At 45.6% G+C, this 15,678-nt stretch overlaps 1 protein-coding gene across 1 annotated transcript; it reads right to left on the bottom strand.

Moving 5' to 3' along the window:
• Positions 1–3,136: 3,136 nt before the first annotated feature.
• On the bottom strand, positions 3,137–13,156 carry PtA15_14A12 (uncharacterized protein; the record flags this gene model as incomplete). The annotated part of the gene is made up of 12 exons (XM_053162814.1): positions 3,137–3,144; positions 3,235–3,246; positions 3,331–3,566; positions 3,672–3,862; positions 3,945–4,260; positions 4,333–4,544; positions 4,620–5,738; positions 5,813–6,182; positions 6,251–11,406; positions 11,490–11,717; positions 11,775–13,061; positions 13,145–13,156. The coding sequence occupies 12 exons, from the start codon at positions 13,154–13,156 to the stop codon at positions 3,137–3,139; spliced, it is 9,147 nt and encodes a 3,048-aa protein (XP_053026687.1).
• Positions 13,157–15,678: the final 2,522 nt, after the last annotated feature.

Raw genomic sequence — 15,678 nt, 5'->3', positions numbered from 1 at the left:
GCGGCGGAAGTTTATGGAGCAGAAGGATACGACATGGTTCGACAGATTTGCAGCTTTGTTGGGCCTGAAGACCTGAAGCAAGAACTGGAATCAATGGACGGATACAAACAACGGGACTGGAACATGCTCGAATCCAGCAGCATTTGGCATATGAGTTTGATATGTATAAGAATATCTGGACCAATACATAGGAAATTTTATCCCAGCTAGTGGCACTAACAAGCCAGCAATGCTTTCCTGAGACTTGCCTATCAACCACCAGAATTTTTCCAATGCACAATTTCTGAAACAAAAAAAAAACCTAGACCCCTGGGAAGTTCTTGCAAGATGAACAGGGACCAAGATTTGAGGAGTGGGGGGGTAACAAAAAATTCTGTGTTGGTATGCTCAAGAATTTCATACATATCTAGTTACTAACATCCACAGTGAAATTTCCATACATTGAGATTGGTATGCTTGCAGCCAAAAAGGCCATTCATGCCTATCATTTTGTGCTTTTGGCCAAAAATTCATACATTTACATTACCCACATCTAGAGGGGGTTTCAAGGGTCCCCTTGGAGCCCATGTGGATGGCATTTTTCAGTTTTGGCTGAGCGCACACTTGGTGCCAAGTTGGCACCATCATTAACCCCAGCACCTTGTATTAAAGATTATCCCTGTCAAATTGCTACCAAAGGGGGCCCACCAAACTTAAATTCTTTCTCAGGATAAGGGAAAAGGGTTTTGACAAGGTTTCAGAACTGATTCTGAAATCTGCCTTATGTGAACAAGGCTGGCTTTATGCACTCCAAATATTTACTACATGCACTCCAAAAAGGGAGTGAACCTGTGTCTACTCCAATAAATATTGGAGTGGACAAAGGCTCACTCCAAAAGTGGGCTAAATTGAAGTGTTCAGAATTTCACTCCGCTATATATTTGGAGTGAACCTTTCTTCACTCCACAAGTGGGCTAAATTGGAGTGTTCAGAAGTTCACTCCAATGTTTATTGGAGTGGAAACTTCTGCACTCCAATCTTGAAACTTGGTCTGTTTCAAGAATGGAGTGTACTACTGTACACTCCAATAAATACTGGAGTGCACACCTATTTTAATTACATGCATGCACTCCCAGTAACTCCTCCAGATCAACAAAGTTGTTCTTAGACCCTTGAAGACTCTGCCTCCCCCCTACAGAAAAACTTCCACCACACTCACATTCCTCCCCTTAAGACTAGGCCCCAAAGATTCCAATGAGTCTGAGCCTATTTATCTGCTCTTTTTCAATGGGAACAAAATTGTAAATGCTGTGTTGCATTTAGTGCAGCACTTTTTTTGCCGCTGCGCTAACCGCTACGCGCAGCGGCCAGACTGCTGCGCTAACCACTTTTTGTTTTCCATGAAACAAATGATGATTTGTAGCGCGCTAAAAAAGCAGGCATGTAGCGCTGAACCGCTGCATTTAAGCGGTAGCGCAGTGGTTTGAAAAACAAGAACAAAAGTGGTTTAAATTATGTTAAAAGAGATTTAACACACATATGTTAAAAGAGGCTTAACACACATTAAAATTCTGGTATCCGCTAAATTAGCACTAGCACAGCAGCTTTCCACTCCCTCTGCCCTATAAATAATTGCCCTGGGTGGGTAGCGTTCAATCGCTGCACGTAGCAATTAGTGCAGCGGTTTTTCAACAGCTTCCGCTGCATGTCTCTGGGATGTAGCGGTGTGACGCTGCGCTAAATGACCGCTTTTTTTAGCGCAGCGCAGCGGTTAAAACTTTGATGGGAATCACTGGCCACACTTTTTTAGAGTGCCCAGTGGTCCACACTCCAAAACAAAATGGAGTGGGTTGAACTCCACTCCACAGTTTGAGTGCGTAATTTTATACTCCATTTTTTTGGAGTGCACAAGTTTTCACTTCAATAAATATTGGAGTGAACTTCTGAACACTCCAATTTAGCCCACTTTTGGAGTGAACTTCTGAACAATCCAATTTAGCCCACTTTTGGAGTGAACCTTTGTTCACTCCAACATTTATTGGAGTAGACACAAGTTCACTCCTTTTTTGGAGTGCATGTAGTAAATATTTGGAGTGCATAAAGCCGGCCCCTATCTGAACTGTCCTAATTATTAGGGGGCTTCAAAATTAATCCAGGAAAAATGAGCAACCTGGAAGGCTTTGCTCCTTCTGCCTGTGCCCTTCCAGGACCTTTGGGACAACAGGAAATCAGGAAAAACATATGCCCACAAACAAGACATGTCCAACTTTTTTCCCAAAAACCAGCCCACACTTGGCTTTTTTTTTTGGCAGCCATCAAACACCCAACTCACCCACACACCCTTCACATCTTCTTTGTCAATGCTGACCCAGCAGCACCGGGAAACACACAAACCAGAATGCCTGTACTGACAGGCAGCTGGAAGCATGTAAACCTGCGCTACCTGAATTAACTGCTTGGACTGGCCTGTCCAAGTAGCTCTCAGACATGGACGTCCAAAAATATGAAATATGTTGAACAAGCTTCACCAGTCATTGAGGTCTAACCCTTAACATACCTTTGATGACCGGTGCAATACCAGTCATCATGGTGGTACCTCAATGACCGCTACAATATCAGTCATCAAGGTATGTACCTATGTCTGGTAACTATCATACTGTTCATTGAGGAAATTTGATGAACAGTACCATCCAGTCATCAAGGTGTGTAAATACATACCTTGCTTATTGGTCATAAATCACCTGATGACCGGAATCATGTTGGTCTGTCTGTATAGGCCAGGCACCACTGAGTTGGATGGCCTGGAGCAGAGGTCTATTTCTGAGGTTTGCACCACTTCACCAATGGGATGCACTTGTGGCTCTGGGGAGGGAGGCTGGGGTGTGAAATAGGGCTTTCCATTTGGGCCATAAAGGCATGGGACAAAACAAGATGATTAAATCATGTATGAGTTCCAGGAGGTGTGCTTCTGGGTTCAAATTTAGGAATTTTCCCAAATTGGGGGTTTTGATATAGAGCCTCCAGGAAACTATTTTTGGCAGTGTTTTGGTTTTACTGGAACGCTTCCTGGATCAATATTGAAACCGCCTATTGTATAAGGTACACTAGATTGGTAAGCTGGGAATACACTAGTTATGGACAGCAATGGATTTTAAATTCAGTAAACTGGTTAAAAATAAAATTAGATGAGCCACCAGAAATCAAATTAGATCAGGTCCATGAAACCTCGAACAATCAACAGCAACAATAACTCACAGGCATTCCATCCTATCATTTTTTTTTTTTGGAAGCGCAGGACGGCAAACAAGGTCAATATATGTATAATCAATCGAACCAGATTTCCCGGCTTACCGCAGTAGATAGATCCTAAATTTTCAACAGACGTAGCTTCGAGGATAAGCTGGTTAACTGTAGTTTCCACGCTTAAATTGCTCGACAACTTCTCCTCGACAGAAGCCAATGCTCTTGAAGCTTGTTCTGGGGCTTCGGTAATAGACTGTTCAAAACTTTCTTGATCTTCTTCTCCGCTGCACTCCGCATCTTGCTTTGCCCCTTGCTTGATCTTTTCTTCTTGCTTGGAAACAATCCTGAGAAATTGTGATATATCAGATTTCCGCGTTTCCATCAGTTGTTGGTATCATCTTATCTTTAAAAAAGAACGAAGTCATCGTTTTGATAAGAGATGAGCCCACCATGATTGGAGGGGATCTTGTTTGAGGACATCTAAAATCGTCATTATCAACCACTTATTTTCTCTCAAAACACGCAGAGTTTGCTCGCAACATCGGCGAAAGACGCCTTCAGTTTTTGCCACTCCAAATCCGTCAACTATATCTCGGGTGAGTCGAAAAGGCACCAGTTCAGGTATTGGTAATAATTTTCCCTGGCGGTTGAGTTGCGCGCATGTTATGATCAATCGCACGAATTTGTCCACTAATTAACGCAAGTCGGGTCAAAAAGCTTACTGCATCAAAAGCTACTCCAAGATCAATTTGGACGACCTCTCCGGTCACTTGATCGAGTAGAATGTTGGATAGATGTCGGTCTCCTAGCCCTAAGATATGACCTACTATGGAAGTAGTCGCCGCCGATCTGGTGAAATTGAGACGCATCTCGTACCATTTCTGTGGACATTTTTGAGATTCCCAAAACCAAAACCTCATGGCTGGTCGACAATGTGTGATAACTTCTTGATACCTTGTTATTCTTTCATCAGCGCTTCCCCGGGCGGCTACATATTCCCACAATCTTTTCAAACTCCAGTCTGGCGGCTCGTTATATCTGGAGAAAACAACGACAAATTTAGCGTTGAGTTCAGAAACAAAAGATCGAGAAGAAAGGATGATAGCTTACTTGACATGCACCGGCTTTAGGATGTCCAACAACGATGATGTGTTCTTGACAAATTCAATCAACCCAGTATCGGGAGATAGGGGGATCACAATATAAGTCTTGAAACTCAACCTTCTCTTCTGACATTCTGGGTCGCGCTCGAGGACATTGTTGACTAATTCGAATACCTGCTCCATGATCGCATCTTGTCGGGTATCATCGCCTCCTTTGAACTATTAAGCACGTTGAAATCAAATTGATTCAGTAATTTCTAAACCACAAAAAGAGAGATTGTGGTTTTTAATTACGAGTTGCTTGTAAGAAATCCCATTTGAGTCCCGACACGTCGTAATTTTTGGTGTGCTTTTACCCGAGGCGACCGTAAATGGGGCATCATAGCTGTTGATGCAAGGCATGCTTTCCGGGATGTAGCGCCGCGTTTTATCAATTGGTATACGCAATGTCGAAATTGGAACAATAAGGTCTTTAAGACTGTTCACCGAAAGATGTGCAGGGATTTGTGCACGGGTGCCTGGCTTCGGCGGGTTTTTACCGGCCTTTAAAGGATACGACGCCCATTCTTTATAGGCCTTGTGTACCATCAAAAGTTCTTTGATAACTTTTTGCCTGGGTCCGTTGCGAACTATTTCGCTGAGCACACTGTTGGCTGCCTCTGCACGCGAGCGATCCGCAGGAGAGAGAGTATTGGCTGAAGTTATATTCGAAGTCCGGCGAGATCTAGAGGTATTCAGGCTATCAAGGCAACTAGATTCTATTCCTCGCTGAAGTAATAAAATCTGAAAGAGAATATGGAAAGGATGATCTTGGGAGAGTTGAACAATCAGATGACCCAGGGCTTTCTGAAATTCCGAGCACGATTGCTTGCTCAACCGTGCCGACAACTGATTGGCCACTGGTATAAATTTATGCGTTGGTACCAAGTTTAGCTGGGTAAAAATAGCCTTATTCAAAGCGTCATCGGAGTGGTGTTCCAACCAAAGCGAGACAAACCGGAAAATGACCTGATCTCTTTTGTCACCATGAGAGAGACAAGACAAATACATGTTGAGCGATGAAGATAAGTACCGAGTTTGAAGTTTAGAAAGAGAGTCGAGTCTGTCGCTGTCTTCCTCAAGAAGTCTTTCCTTCAGTGCCTTCACCTTTTTAGCGCCTCCATCGACTTTAGCAAGCTTTGCAGCTCCCTTGATTTCTGCTTGTAGCCTTTTAGTAGACTTCTTCAACTTTTTCATCTCCTCGGAATCATGCATTTTATGATATTGTTGATCGGCGAATTTGGCGTAGCTGTAAGAAATCTCGCCCAACGCTTCAGGATACTGAGAGCTATCGAGACTTTGAATGGCCTTTTCAAAATATTGATCGACGATCTCCGTGGGGGCACTTAGCCGGGCAATTGAAATCCATTCTCCCTGAAGCGCGCATGTACGATAGATTGCGAAGTAAGCAACATGCATATGATTTTGACGGCAGAAGCGGAACTCACTATCTGGCAAAGTTGCACTGCAGAATCTGGAAGTTTTTTTTGCACTGCTTGAACTTCTTTCATTATATTGAGCGCGAGGGCTTGTTCACCTTTGGCCCATAACACCCGAGCAAATTCCTCCTTGGCTTGCAAAATCGTGTCCCCCAATTCTTTATCGGTCAAGTTGGAAGATGGGACAATGATGTTGACTGCCGCTTGGACATTTCCAGAATGACGTGCCGCCTGACTAGTCCTGATGCGCAACTTCAATTCTGCCTCTCGAGCAGCCGTACGTCTCGCTTTATCTTGAGCAACTTCGGATTGTTTTTGCTCGATTACTATTTGTAGTAGGCTTCTTCGAACGGCAGATACTCGCTCTAGCACATTATACCTGCGTAGAAAAACACGTTAACTGTTTAAAGGCATGCACATGTAGTGGGTTTAGATGAAGGTACTTACTGGCAACTCGGAGGCAGAGAAACGAGGGACTCGAAATCATCCTTTCGAGGATCCTTCAGCCAGTTCAAAATGTCACTTAATGCCAAAGCTGACCCAATATCTTGTGAGCTGGGCTGAACACGGTCAGCAGTGATCTTGATTAGTTCCTTAAATTGACCTAATAGACAGTTGCTTGTGGCGTTTATTCGTGCGCTCGTCTCTCGGTCTCTGTAGCATGATTTCAAGCTGCTATAGACTCTAGTCGATGAATCAACACCCAGTCGGTTTACCGCGGGTAAATCCCAAACAGACGCACGCCACGCCAACTCAAAAGGTAATGTAGATGAGTTTTCGGTCTCGGTGTCGTAGGTTTTGCTTGGGTCCTGACTGAGACTGTGGGTGTGAAGAACCATGTGAGCTAGTCGGTTCAAGCCATTCCCTGAGAGGTAGCCGGCAAGGGATGGCATTTCTTCACAGAATGTCTGGGATTTGATGCTGGCACCTTCGAGTAGAGCGCCATGATATGCAAAAGCAGAAGCCCACTGATGCTCGTGCTGGTAGCGCTGAAGCAGAAAATTTGTAGGATTCGAGGGTATTAAACTGTAAAATGCGTCTGGCTCCGGTGAAATGCTGTACAGGCGCTCGAGCAAAGACTGAAGATCACCATTGAGCGGTTTTGAGACATCAATTAAAAGGCCTTCTTCGCGCGCAATCTCAATAAACAAGAAAGCAGAAGCTGCCATTCGCCATTGAGTTGCGTGCTTTGCCAACTCTAACCATGGGATGTCAAGCCATGTATTGTTTCCGAGAGGATTCTGCCCGGGTCTTAGATGGAATCTTAAGTAAATCACCAATTCTAGAACGCGAATAACAACATCTCGGTGAGTCGAATGGGAAGCAAGTATGGTCTGGATATGGCTGGAAACCGTTTTTCTCATATTAGACTCAGCAGAGTCAATCTCTTCAAGTAAACAAGAATGCAGTACTTGTGGAAGCAACTTAGCTGCAAGCTCGTCATTCATTTCAATCAAAGGGATGAGTTGGACGTAAAACTGTCGCGCTTGGGCTCGGGAAGCGATCAGGAGATTTAGAAAGCCAAGTGTCCAGTGATGCGGCGAGTCAGCTAATTGGACCAGGGAGGTAAAATCTGGAACATGTCTAGGCTTAGAGACTCGGTGAACCGGATATTCCAGATATTCAGAGTGGTGACAAGTCAGCCTGGCTTTTTCAATCAACAGAGGCGCCAGTGAGAATCTGCTTCCAGTAAAGTGCGGTAGAACCTCGAGAATAGATGCTCTTCGTAAGAAATTCGTCAGAGAACAAAGTAGCTGAAAATCGTATGTCTGAAGATGTGATACAACAAGAGCATATATTTGGGAGATGATTTCAGGTTCTGAATCCAAAGACCGTTCTTCCAAACTAGCATTTGATTTGTTATGCGTTGACTCTCCTAGTCGAGGTGATATCAAAACACCCGAGTTTTGGTACAGCAACTTCAAGTAGGCCTGGCAATCTTCAATTTTGATTTCGGTCTTCAAGTTTTGAGCAGATGCTAGTAAGCTGTATAGGATATTTCCGGTTTCAGTTGTACTTTCTGGGAAGTTTCGGGCGTGTAGGTGATGGATCAATTTAAATTCCAGGCCAGTAGAGCTGCCGAGCACTGATTTGATTGCGCCGTCTTCAACTTGTATTTCATGACTTTCTGGCCAATGGAATAAAAGACTATGACAAAGCTTTTGGTATTCCGTTGTGCCCAATTTTCTCGTGTTTGTGACATGCGCCAACAGCCATGAATTGAACTCAGTCGCGCAGATGATGTCTGATGGGAGTGAGGAGGTTGAATCGGCCAACTGTTTCATTGAATCGGCGACAGAGATGATCAGGGGACCCATTGAAGCATGTCCCTTGAGGTTCGCGTTAGAGGGCTGGAGAGCCTTCAAAATAGTCCATTGGGCGAATTTACACACGGATTGAAAAATGTCGTCATTAGATATAAGCGGGGTCAAAGCTTGGATGATCAGGCTAAGAATCGGCAGAGAGCAAGAGATTGTACAGTGAGACAGCGACACATAGATGCTCAGGGAATGAAGAATTCTCAGGCGATCATTTGTGAAATGGCAGCAGGCCAACGAAGCAAAGGTCTGACAAAGGACGTTGTATACCAAGGCAGGTTTAGTGAAAAGTGAGTGGCGGTCTCCAAGCCACTTGATACCTTGTGCGATGTGCAAGATCGGGTAAAAGGGCAAGGCAGGTTCACAAACTGTTTTTTCGCGCAAACTGGAGTTAAGGACTTCAAAGACGTTACGTTGTGCAGTGTCTTGAATCAAGCGGCTTGAAATCATATCTAGGTCTTCAGGCGAAACATGCACTAAACGCATTAAATGGACAATCACCCGCTCACTCTCCGTCTGCATTATGCCTCGCTGAAGTTTCAACTTTTTACCCATAATCTTGAGCGTCGGTTCAACTATTTCATCGATGCCGTTGGGTGTACAATCCATGGAGGCGATTTGCGTACAAGCGCGAGCAAGTAGTTCCGCGGCTATAGCAGGCGAGCATAGGCGAAGAGCATCGTCCTCCTTCAAAGTAGCGGCGTCGGCACATTTCTTGAAAGACTCCTGATCATCTATGTAGAGAAAGGGGCCAACTGCCAAAAAATGGCCATAAACTAACTCTTCACTCTCGTGGCGTTTTAGTCGATAGCCAACACAATGTTCAGTACACATGAGGGGCGACTCTTGCTTCTCCAGTTGCACTCGAACAATATGCGCCGCGTAGAACTTATAGAGGTCTATGGTCGAGGTAAAGCCCAACTGACAGGAAGCACGCCCGAGAAGCCCGTATCCCAATTGATAATGGAGAGCTTTGTCAGGACAAGTTGGCGGATCGCGGAGTAGCTGTAAGAGTTGGTCATAGACCCGAGGTCGAATTTCTTCATTGACTACGAAAATGTTGACCATAGATAAAGTCGCGGTCAATAAAAGCTCCAGTTGGCCGGATGTTAGGCATAGATCGAGATGCTGAACCACTTGTCGCCAGTATTCCACGGGATATACATTTGCTGAATGCGCCAACTCGAACGGGCGAGACACAAAAAGCGCGGCTCGGTATCGTACCCGGTAGTCTTGGTCTTCCAAAAACCGGAGCATGAGGTCAGATGGTCGAGACGAGACTACATCTTGATCTCCCTCAATTGTGAAGGGCGCCCAGCTCGTCTGAGGAAGGTTTGATTGAGTACAGGCATCAAGCAAACAACTCAACTCGCACTGCACCTCCCAAGACCTTAGTTTTCCTTGAAGCATTTGCGAATTCATATATTCCAACAATTGATGAGCTGTTACCTCGACATCTTTCTGGATGTCCTCAGCCGCATCTTGCCAATGAGGCAGAGTAGCTTGAACGACTCGCAGAGAAAATTTGCGCATGCCGATATTTTGAGAATACGCGTAGGTAGATAAGTAGGTATCCCCAATATGTTGAAGGAGCTGGTCGGCTTCATCTGCCGCGAGAGTAATCCATCCGCCAAGGATACATTCAACTACGGGAGACCCCACATAGACCATTTCAAAGCCCACGCAATCTGACATCGTCGAAAGTAGTGGCAGGGGGCAGACGGATTTAGGGGGATGACTTAAGCTCCTCGCGCAAGTGATTATAGTTCGTACACAAACACTGGTCACGACCAAGGTAGCCCGCTCAGTCCAAATGCTCCCCAGACCGGTACGAAAGTTTCTTTTCATGGAACCATCAGAATTATCAGCCGTTGATCCTCCATGCGTTGGTAGGCTATCACCAACTACGACGTCTTCATCTTCTTCTTCAAAGTCGATTGTTGTTCCCGTGGCTTGAGTATGTACAAGATGGGTTTCGGTTGCATTCCCAGGTGTAGTAGACGTAGTCATTGAAGATACGGATTGTAAAAGCCTTTCGCACATCTTCGAGAGTGCCTCGAGCTGCGGCCGCATGACTAGACTAGCAGACCAAACCTGAGATGGAGCAATTTCATAATGAAGCTGTGATGGAACGCTGCCCACAAGAAGTCTGCCATCCGAATTGGATTTTCCGAGTTCCAAATTTGAGCGGTGCTTCAATGCGATACCAGATGCCGCTCCTGGTTGCGCCAAGCCATCAAATGGGATGGTCGCACTCCTGTCGACTGAAGGCAAGATGATTGGTTCGAAGCAAGTCAAAAGTCGCGCACGTTCGGGGGGTGACCACTTGGACGATCCAACCAGTCGAACGGTCGCATCGAAGACAGAGACAATGGATTTTACACTTTCCGGATGAAATGCGCTGTCCGAGGCTTGACATGAGGCTTCGAATAATACCGCAACGATTAGCATCTTGATGATCATTTGGAGATGAGAACATGGCACAGCAGAGATAATTTTCTCGATGTTCCTCTGTCCGCCCTCAAATTCTTGTGATAGATTTTCCATAGATCGGCGTAATATAGCAGATATTTCGGGTTTGAAGTGGGGGTAAGATGAGTCATCCGCCGGAGGGCTTGTGCGGACATTGCTCGTTCGGGGATAAGCCTTCGCATCAAGCTCAGGTATATGATACTGAGAGCAAGGAAAGATCGAGGACCTGGTAGATTGGGTGGCTTTGATATAGGTGAATGCATCGGTTGTTGCACAATCAGGTGGTACTTCCATTGGAGTGGACAGCGTGACTTCAGGGAGTTTTGTTATTGAAACCAGCAATTGGAAAGCGGCTTGGGAGTCAAAACCTTCCGGTAAAAGTCGTCTATTTCGCTGATGGGAGCCGCCCAGAGAATTCCAAGTAGCCACAGAACGGTCAACTTCCGGCCACGCTTTATTAAGCCACCTCAGAACGTTTTCTTCCAATCCATAGGCTGACAATTGCAGATTTTCTGAGGCCAAAGCAAGACACTCCGATATGAGAACGCACACAGAATCACACGGGAAAGGTGGCCCCTGTACATCTAAGTCCCGCAAAAACCCGTGGATAGCGTGGTAAGTGGCGTGAACGGGAATTCGATTGGTTATTAAAATGCAAAAGGCTGCGTAGCTGGCTGCGCGAGTACAGAGTGGGTTTGAGGTACGGTGAATCGCATAGGACCATATCTGCTCCCAGTCCTTAGTGTTCGGTACCGATGAATCAGCGAGCAGCGTTTCTCGATGGGAAGATGAAAGGCTCCCTGGAAGGACGATCTTCCAACCAATTAGCAAATGTCAGCACATTATCTAGGGGTAAATGCGAACTTCTGGCAGAGTGTATAAAAAAAGGTTCTCACGCAATGAGCCATGCTACCGAAGAAAATAAAGGCCCAGTTCATTACCATCGGATCATCAGAGGGGAGTAACTCGAGTACACTTTGAGTGATTTTGCATCGGGATTGATAGTCAAGGTTTTTCCAATGTAGGTCAACAGTGATCGTTAAGAACTGAATGCGGTGAACAATGAAAGCGGATGGCGATCCAGGTTGCATGTCTTGAAGAAAGATTTCTAGCTCACTCTCGACCTATCAAAAAAATTTGGTCACTGCCGAATCTAAAGAAAGCTTTGAGAGTTTATTCACCTTGCGCCGTTTCGAGGAAATCTCTAGTGCCCGAGTGGAAGGCTGGTTAGTCGAATGGGTCAGGTGATTCAGAGCAGATGCACCTAGTCGTAACGCTCCCCAAGTGATGGCCTGAGTCCTCTCTGTCGCCATATCGACCCCATCACAATGGGTGCGACTGAAGCCCTTAGTGCCAAAGAGAGATGAATCGAGCCCTGTGGGAGGGACAACCAATCGGAGAGTACCTAGCGATATTGACGAACTTTTAGCGTGGAGCTCGGCATCGTTCGATATCACATGTGAGACCTTCTTGACCACGTCTTCCGCGTTTGGCGACGCTTGGGATTCAGAATTTTTCAGATTGAGTTGAGCTTCACGAATTACAAAAGGAAGCAGGTACGTCAAGCAGAGAACAATTTGCTCTTTTAAGGCAATGTTCTTGCTTGGCCATAAGGAGATCAAATAATTGCCCAAGCTGATCGCCGATCTACTCAGGTCTCTGCCCTTGTTTAGTTCGAGTTCACGGAGCAACAGGTGCAGTGCAGATGTCAGATGGAAATGGGCAGATGTCTCGCGCGGAAAATTCTCTAACACCTGACGAAAGTCGAACAGCAGGGATTTAGAGCACTCCAAACAAACTGATGAGGAAGCGGGAAGGACGATCGATAACAGTTGAGCGGAATCGATCATTCTTTGGCTTGCTGCTTGTGAGCGATCTGTCGCAGTGGACCGTATCCAAGTTGGTTCAACAGCAAATGATTCGTTGTCAAGAATCCTGAAAGATTCGGGGAGTTTTCGATCCAAGATTGATGCAAAGCAGATCGCGAGAATTTCAGCAGAAAGCCCATGGTCCAGGTGCTCTAGATGAGGGCGGTATGACAGGAAGTCTCGCAAGATCCGAATACAATCAGGGACAATAGCGTCCATTAAGGTTCGGTTGGAGGTAATGACGATCAATTCCATCGTGCGATTGATGACCAACTTCATAACCTTGTGCTTGAATTGCGAGACAAAGTGTGCAACACACTTGCGAATTAAAGCCAGCGCTGCTCGAAGTCGATTCAGGTTTGATGCCCTGGCGACCGAGCCTTTTCGAGCGTTTGATGGTTTCAACATTGCTGATTTCTCCGTGTCAGCAGCCGAGAAGAGATGATGAAATATTTCGGCCCAGCGGGATTCTTTCATCGACTTTAGATTAGAAGGGTTTGCAAGCAAGTCGGAGATTTGTTCGATTCCTTTATTTCGATCGGTTACTGTGGACGATGCCAGGAGGGACAAGGCCTCATCCAAAGGTGAAATACGCGTGTTCTGTGGGATAAGTGGGAGTTTACCGTGTTGAGCGAATCAATCAGACCAAGACTTAACCCTTTGGGGACAACTATTCAACTTACATGTGGGGCCATTGAATCTCGCGGAGCTGACAGTAGAGGGACTCGAGACTTTTTCCAAGGGTGAAGAATCGATCGTTTGCTTCTCCTTTCCTTGGCCTAGTGATGGTTCTCCAATCTCGACCCGGGAAACAGATGTTGGTCGATCGGGAGAAGGCCTGAATGTCGAGTCTAGATCACCAAAAAAAGATGTCAACCAGAAGTGTACAATATCTCCAAAGCCAACACATGTTTAGCTTACATACCAATGGCACCCTCAGACTTGAACGCCGTAAGGGAGCTGGTCTCCAGTCGTTCGAACTTAAAATGTTGTACTGTTGCCCGGCCGCGTGGAGCAAGCAGCCAAGCTTTTGATGACAAAGTAACAAAAACATCATACTAATTATAACAGTGTTCTTCATAAGGATCCATCAACCATGAGGACCACACCCACTAGTATGGATCCAAGTCCACAAAATGGATCCATCTGGCCAAACCGTTCCCTGACTATACCGTCTCCCTCACCCGGAAATTTGCGTTGATTGAACCTAACTTTACTCATCTCTCGAATCTGCTTGCAAACAAGTTGGAACTGATTGACGCAATAGAAACATATTTTCAGGCCAATTTTGCATCAAGTTTTCCTTTTCTTGCCCCTCTACTTCCAAGGGAGGAATTTCTTGCAATTGGCTTTGCGCCCGATGTCGTACTGGAGTGAAACAGAAAATTTCTTCTAAAGAGGAACACCAGAGAATGCAGTGATGTGGTTTAACTTTCAGGGAAAAACACTGCTTGGCTGGCCTCGTGTCAATGGAAGGGGTGTTGGGAGTTCCAGAGAGGGGTTATGGCGGTCCTCCTGGTCTGTCACAGACCTGTCACTGTCCAAGTCTGACTTATCACAAGTCCCTCGCTTCAGAGGGCCGTGGTACAGCCTGGGCTGGCGCAAAGCGCAACCTCCGAAGGAGGGACTTGCAGGTAAAGCCAAGAATTTGGCTTGAGAGCTTTCAGTGTTTTGGTGGGAGTTTTTTCCCGCTCCCCTTTCAGGGGTCTTCTCCTTGTGTATTCCTATTGCCTGTGGTGCCAGATTAAAGGCCTGATTTTCCTCTTTCTTTTGGTGTCAATCAACACTTTTTCCCCCTTCACAAACTCCTTCCATCCCCCTTTGAAGATTGTGATTTTTTTGTGTTCAGCCAGAAGTGTGTATGCAAATTCCGAGAAGATCCATTTGGACTCAATTTAAATACAGAACTCCATCATCCATCCACCTTGACTGCTGAGCAAGGGCAACACTCTCCTTCAAGTGTAGATATCACAAAAGTGACACTACATTGAAGCTGAGATGCTCAGCTATCCCATGTACTTCAGCTCGCTGACTCACAATGAGTGCGCGCTGTGTAATGTAAATTTGATTCAAAAAGTTGGCCAAAAGCCACAAATTTCCTGAAGCTCTCACGCGGAAAAAAGCCGATAATTCATAAGCCTCCCATTGGGAATGGGAGATGCTTTGCATCGGGGTGCTCCGCACCCCCAGTCCCGGGAGGCTTAGTTAAGTCAGGTCCAAGTCCGTGATTTCACTTGGAAACTTTTGCAGCTTGGTGCTCCCCGTACACCGTCCAACCAATCCCTGCCAATCAGCCGAGAAGACATCATCAACTCTTTCAGATCACTCAATATGCGAACTCAACTAAGCCCTGTCCCCACTGCGGCTTGGCCGGGGAGAGATGTGAGCACTTGTGATCTCTCCGGTGTGGAGGGGACTTATGAATTATTGGCACATGTTGGTGTGAGAGCATTAACCATTTTTGGTGGTGAAGGATGTTATTCCACCACAGCGCTCACAGTTTGAACCAAGTTCATTTTTCCTCCTGGCCAGTGGTTCTTGAGTATAGTCTTGTGAATTCTGCCAACTCAAAATTTATCCACTCCCTCTCCATCATTCCCAATTGAGCTTTCCAAACTTTGTATTTTGGTTTTTCAGCTGGTTGGCAGTGGCCAGCTAGCTCAACTTCCTGCCAAAACCCTAAATGCAAAAAGCAAAAAAATGGTAAAGGGCCTACAAGACTTGAAGAAGTTTTTGATTTCAAAAAAAGATAGAAAAAATACAAAAATGGTTAGAGAGAAGCTGAGCAGACAAAAAGATAGCCGAGATGCCAGCGCTTGGCTGGCGTAGAGTAAGAACCAAAGTACATATAAGGGTGAGGTGTGAGCTGGAAACCAAGAATCTTCACAGTTATTTTTGAGATCGCCTCATGCAAACTCTTTCCTTTTGGTCATAAGCCCTGCTTGCACCTACATGCACGACTTGCGTTGCTTGCGGGCTTTGTTAAGCTTGCTGAATATGCTCCTTCCATCCGTAACCCGTTAATTGGCCACAATCTCCAAAAGAAAACTACTCCCTGCGTCCTTTAGAAGTAATACAAGATTCCTCAGTGTGTCTTGTGTCTCACAGGGCAATGGCGGCAAGTCATCAACTTCCACGCTTCATTGAGATTTAGATACCAAATCCACTCACCCGATTTTTGTCGCTTCCAGTTTCTTGTCCGCCAATAATCCAAGGA

This window comes from Puccinia triticina, chromosome 14A, assembly GCF_026914185.1.
Source record: "Puccinia triticina chromosome 14A, complete sequence".
NCBI lineage: Eukaryota > Fungi > Basidiomycota > Pucciniomycetes > Pucciniales > Pucciniaceae > Puccinia > Puccinia triticina.
This window is presented reverse-complemented; position numbering and strand designations above follow the sequence as displayed.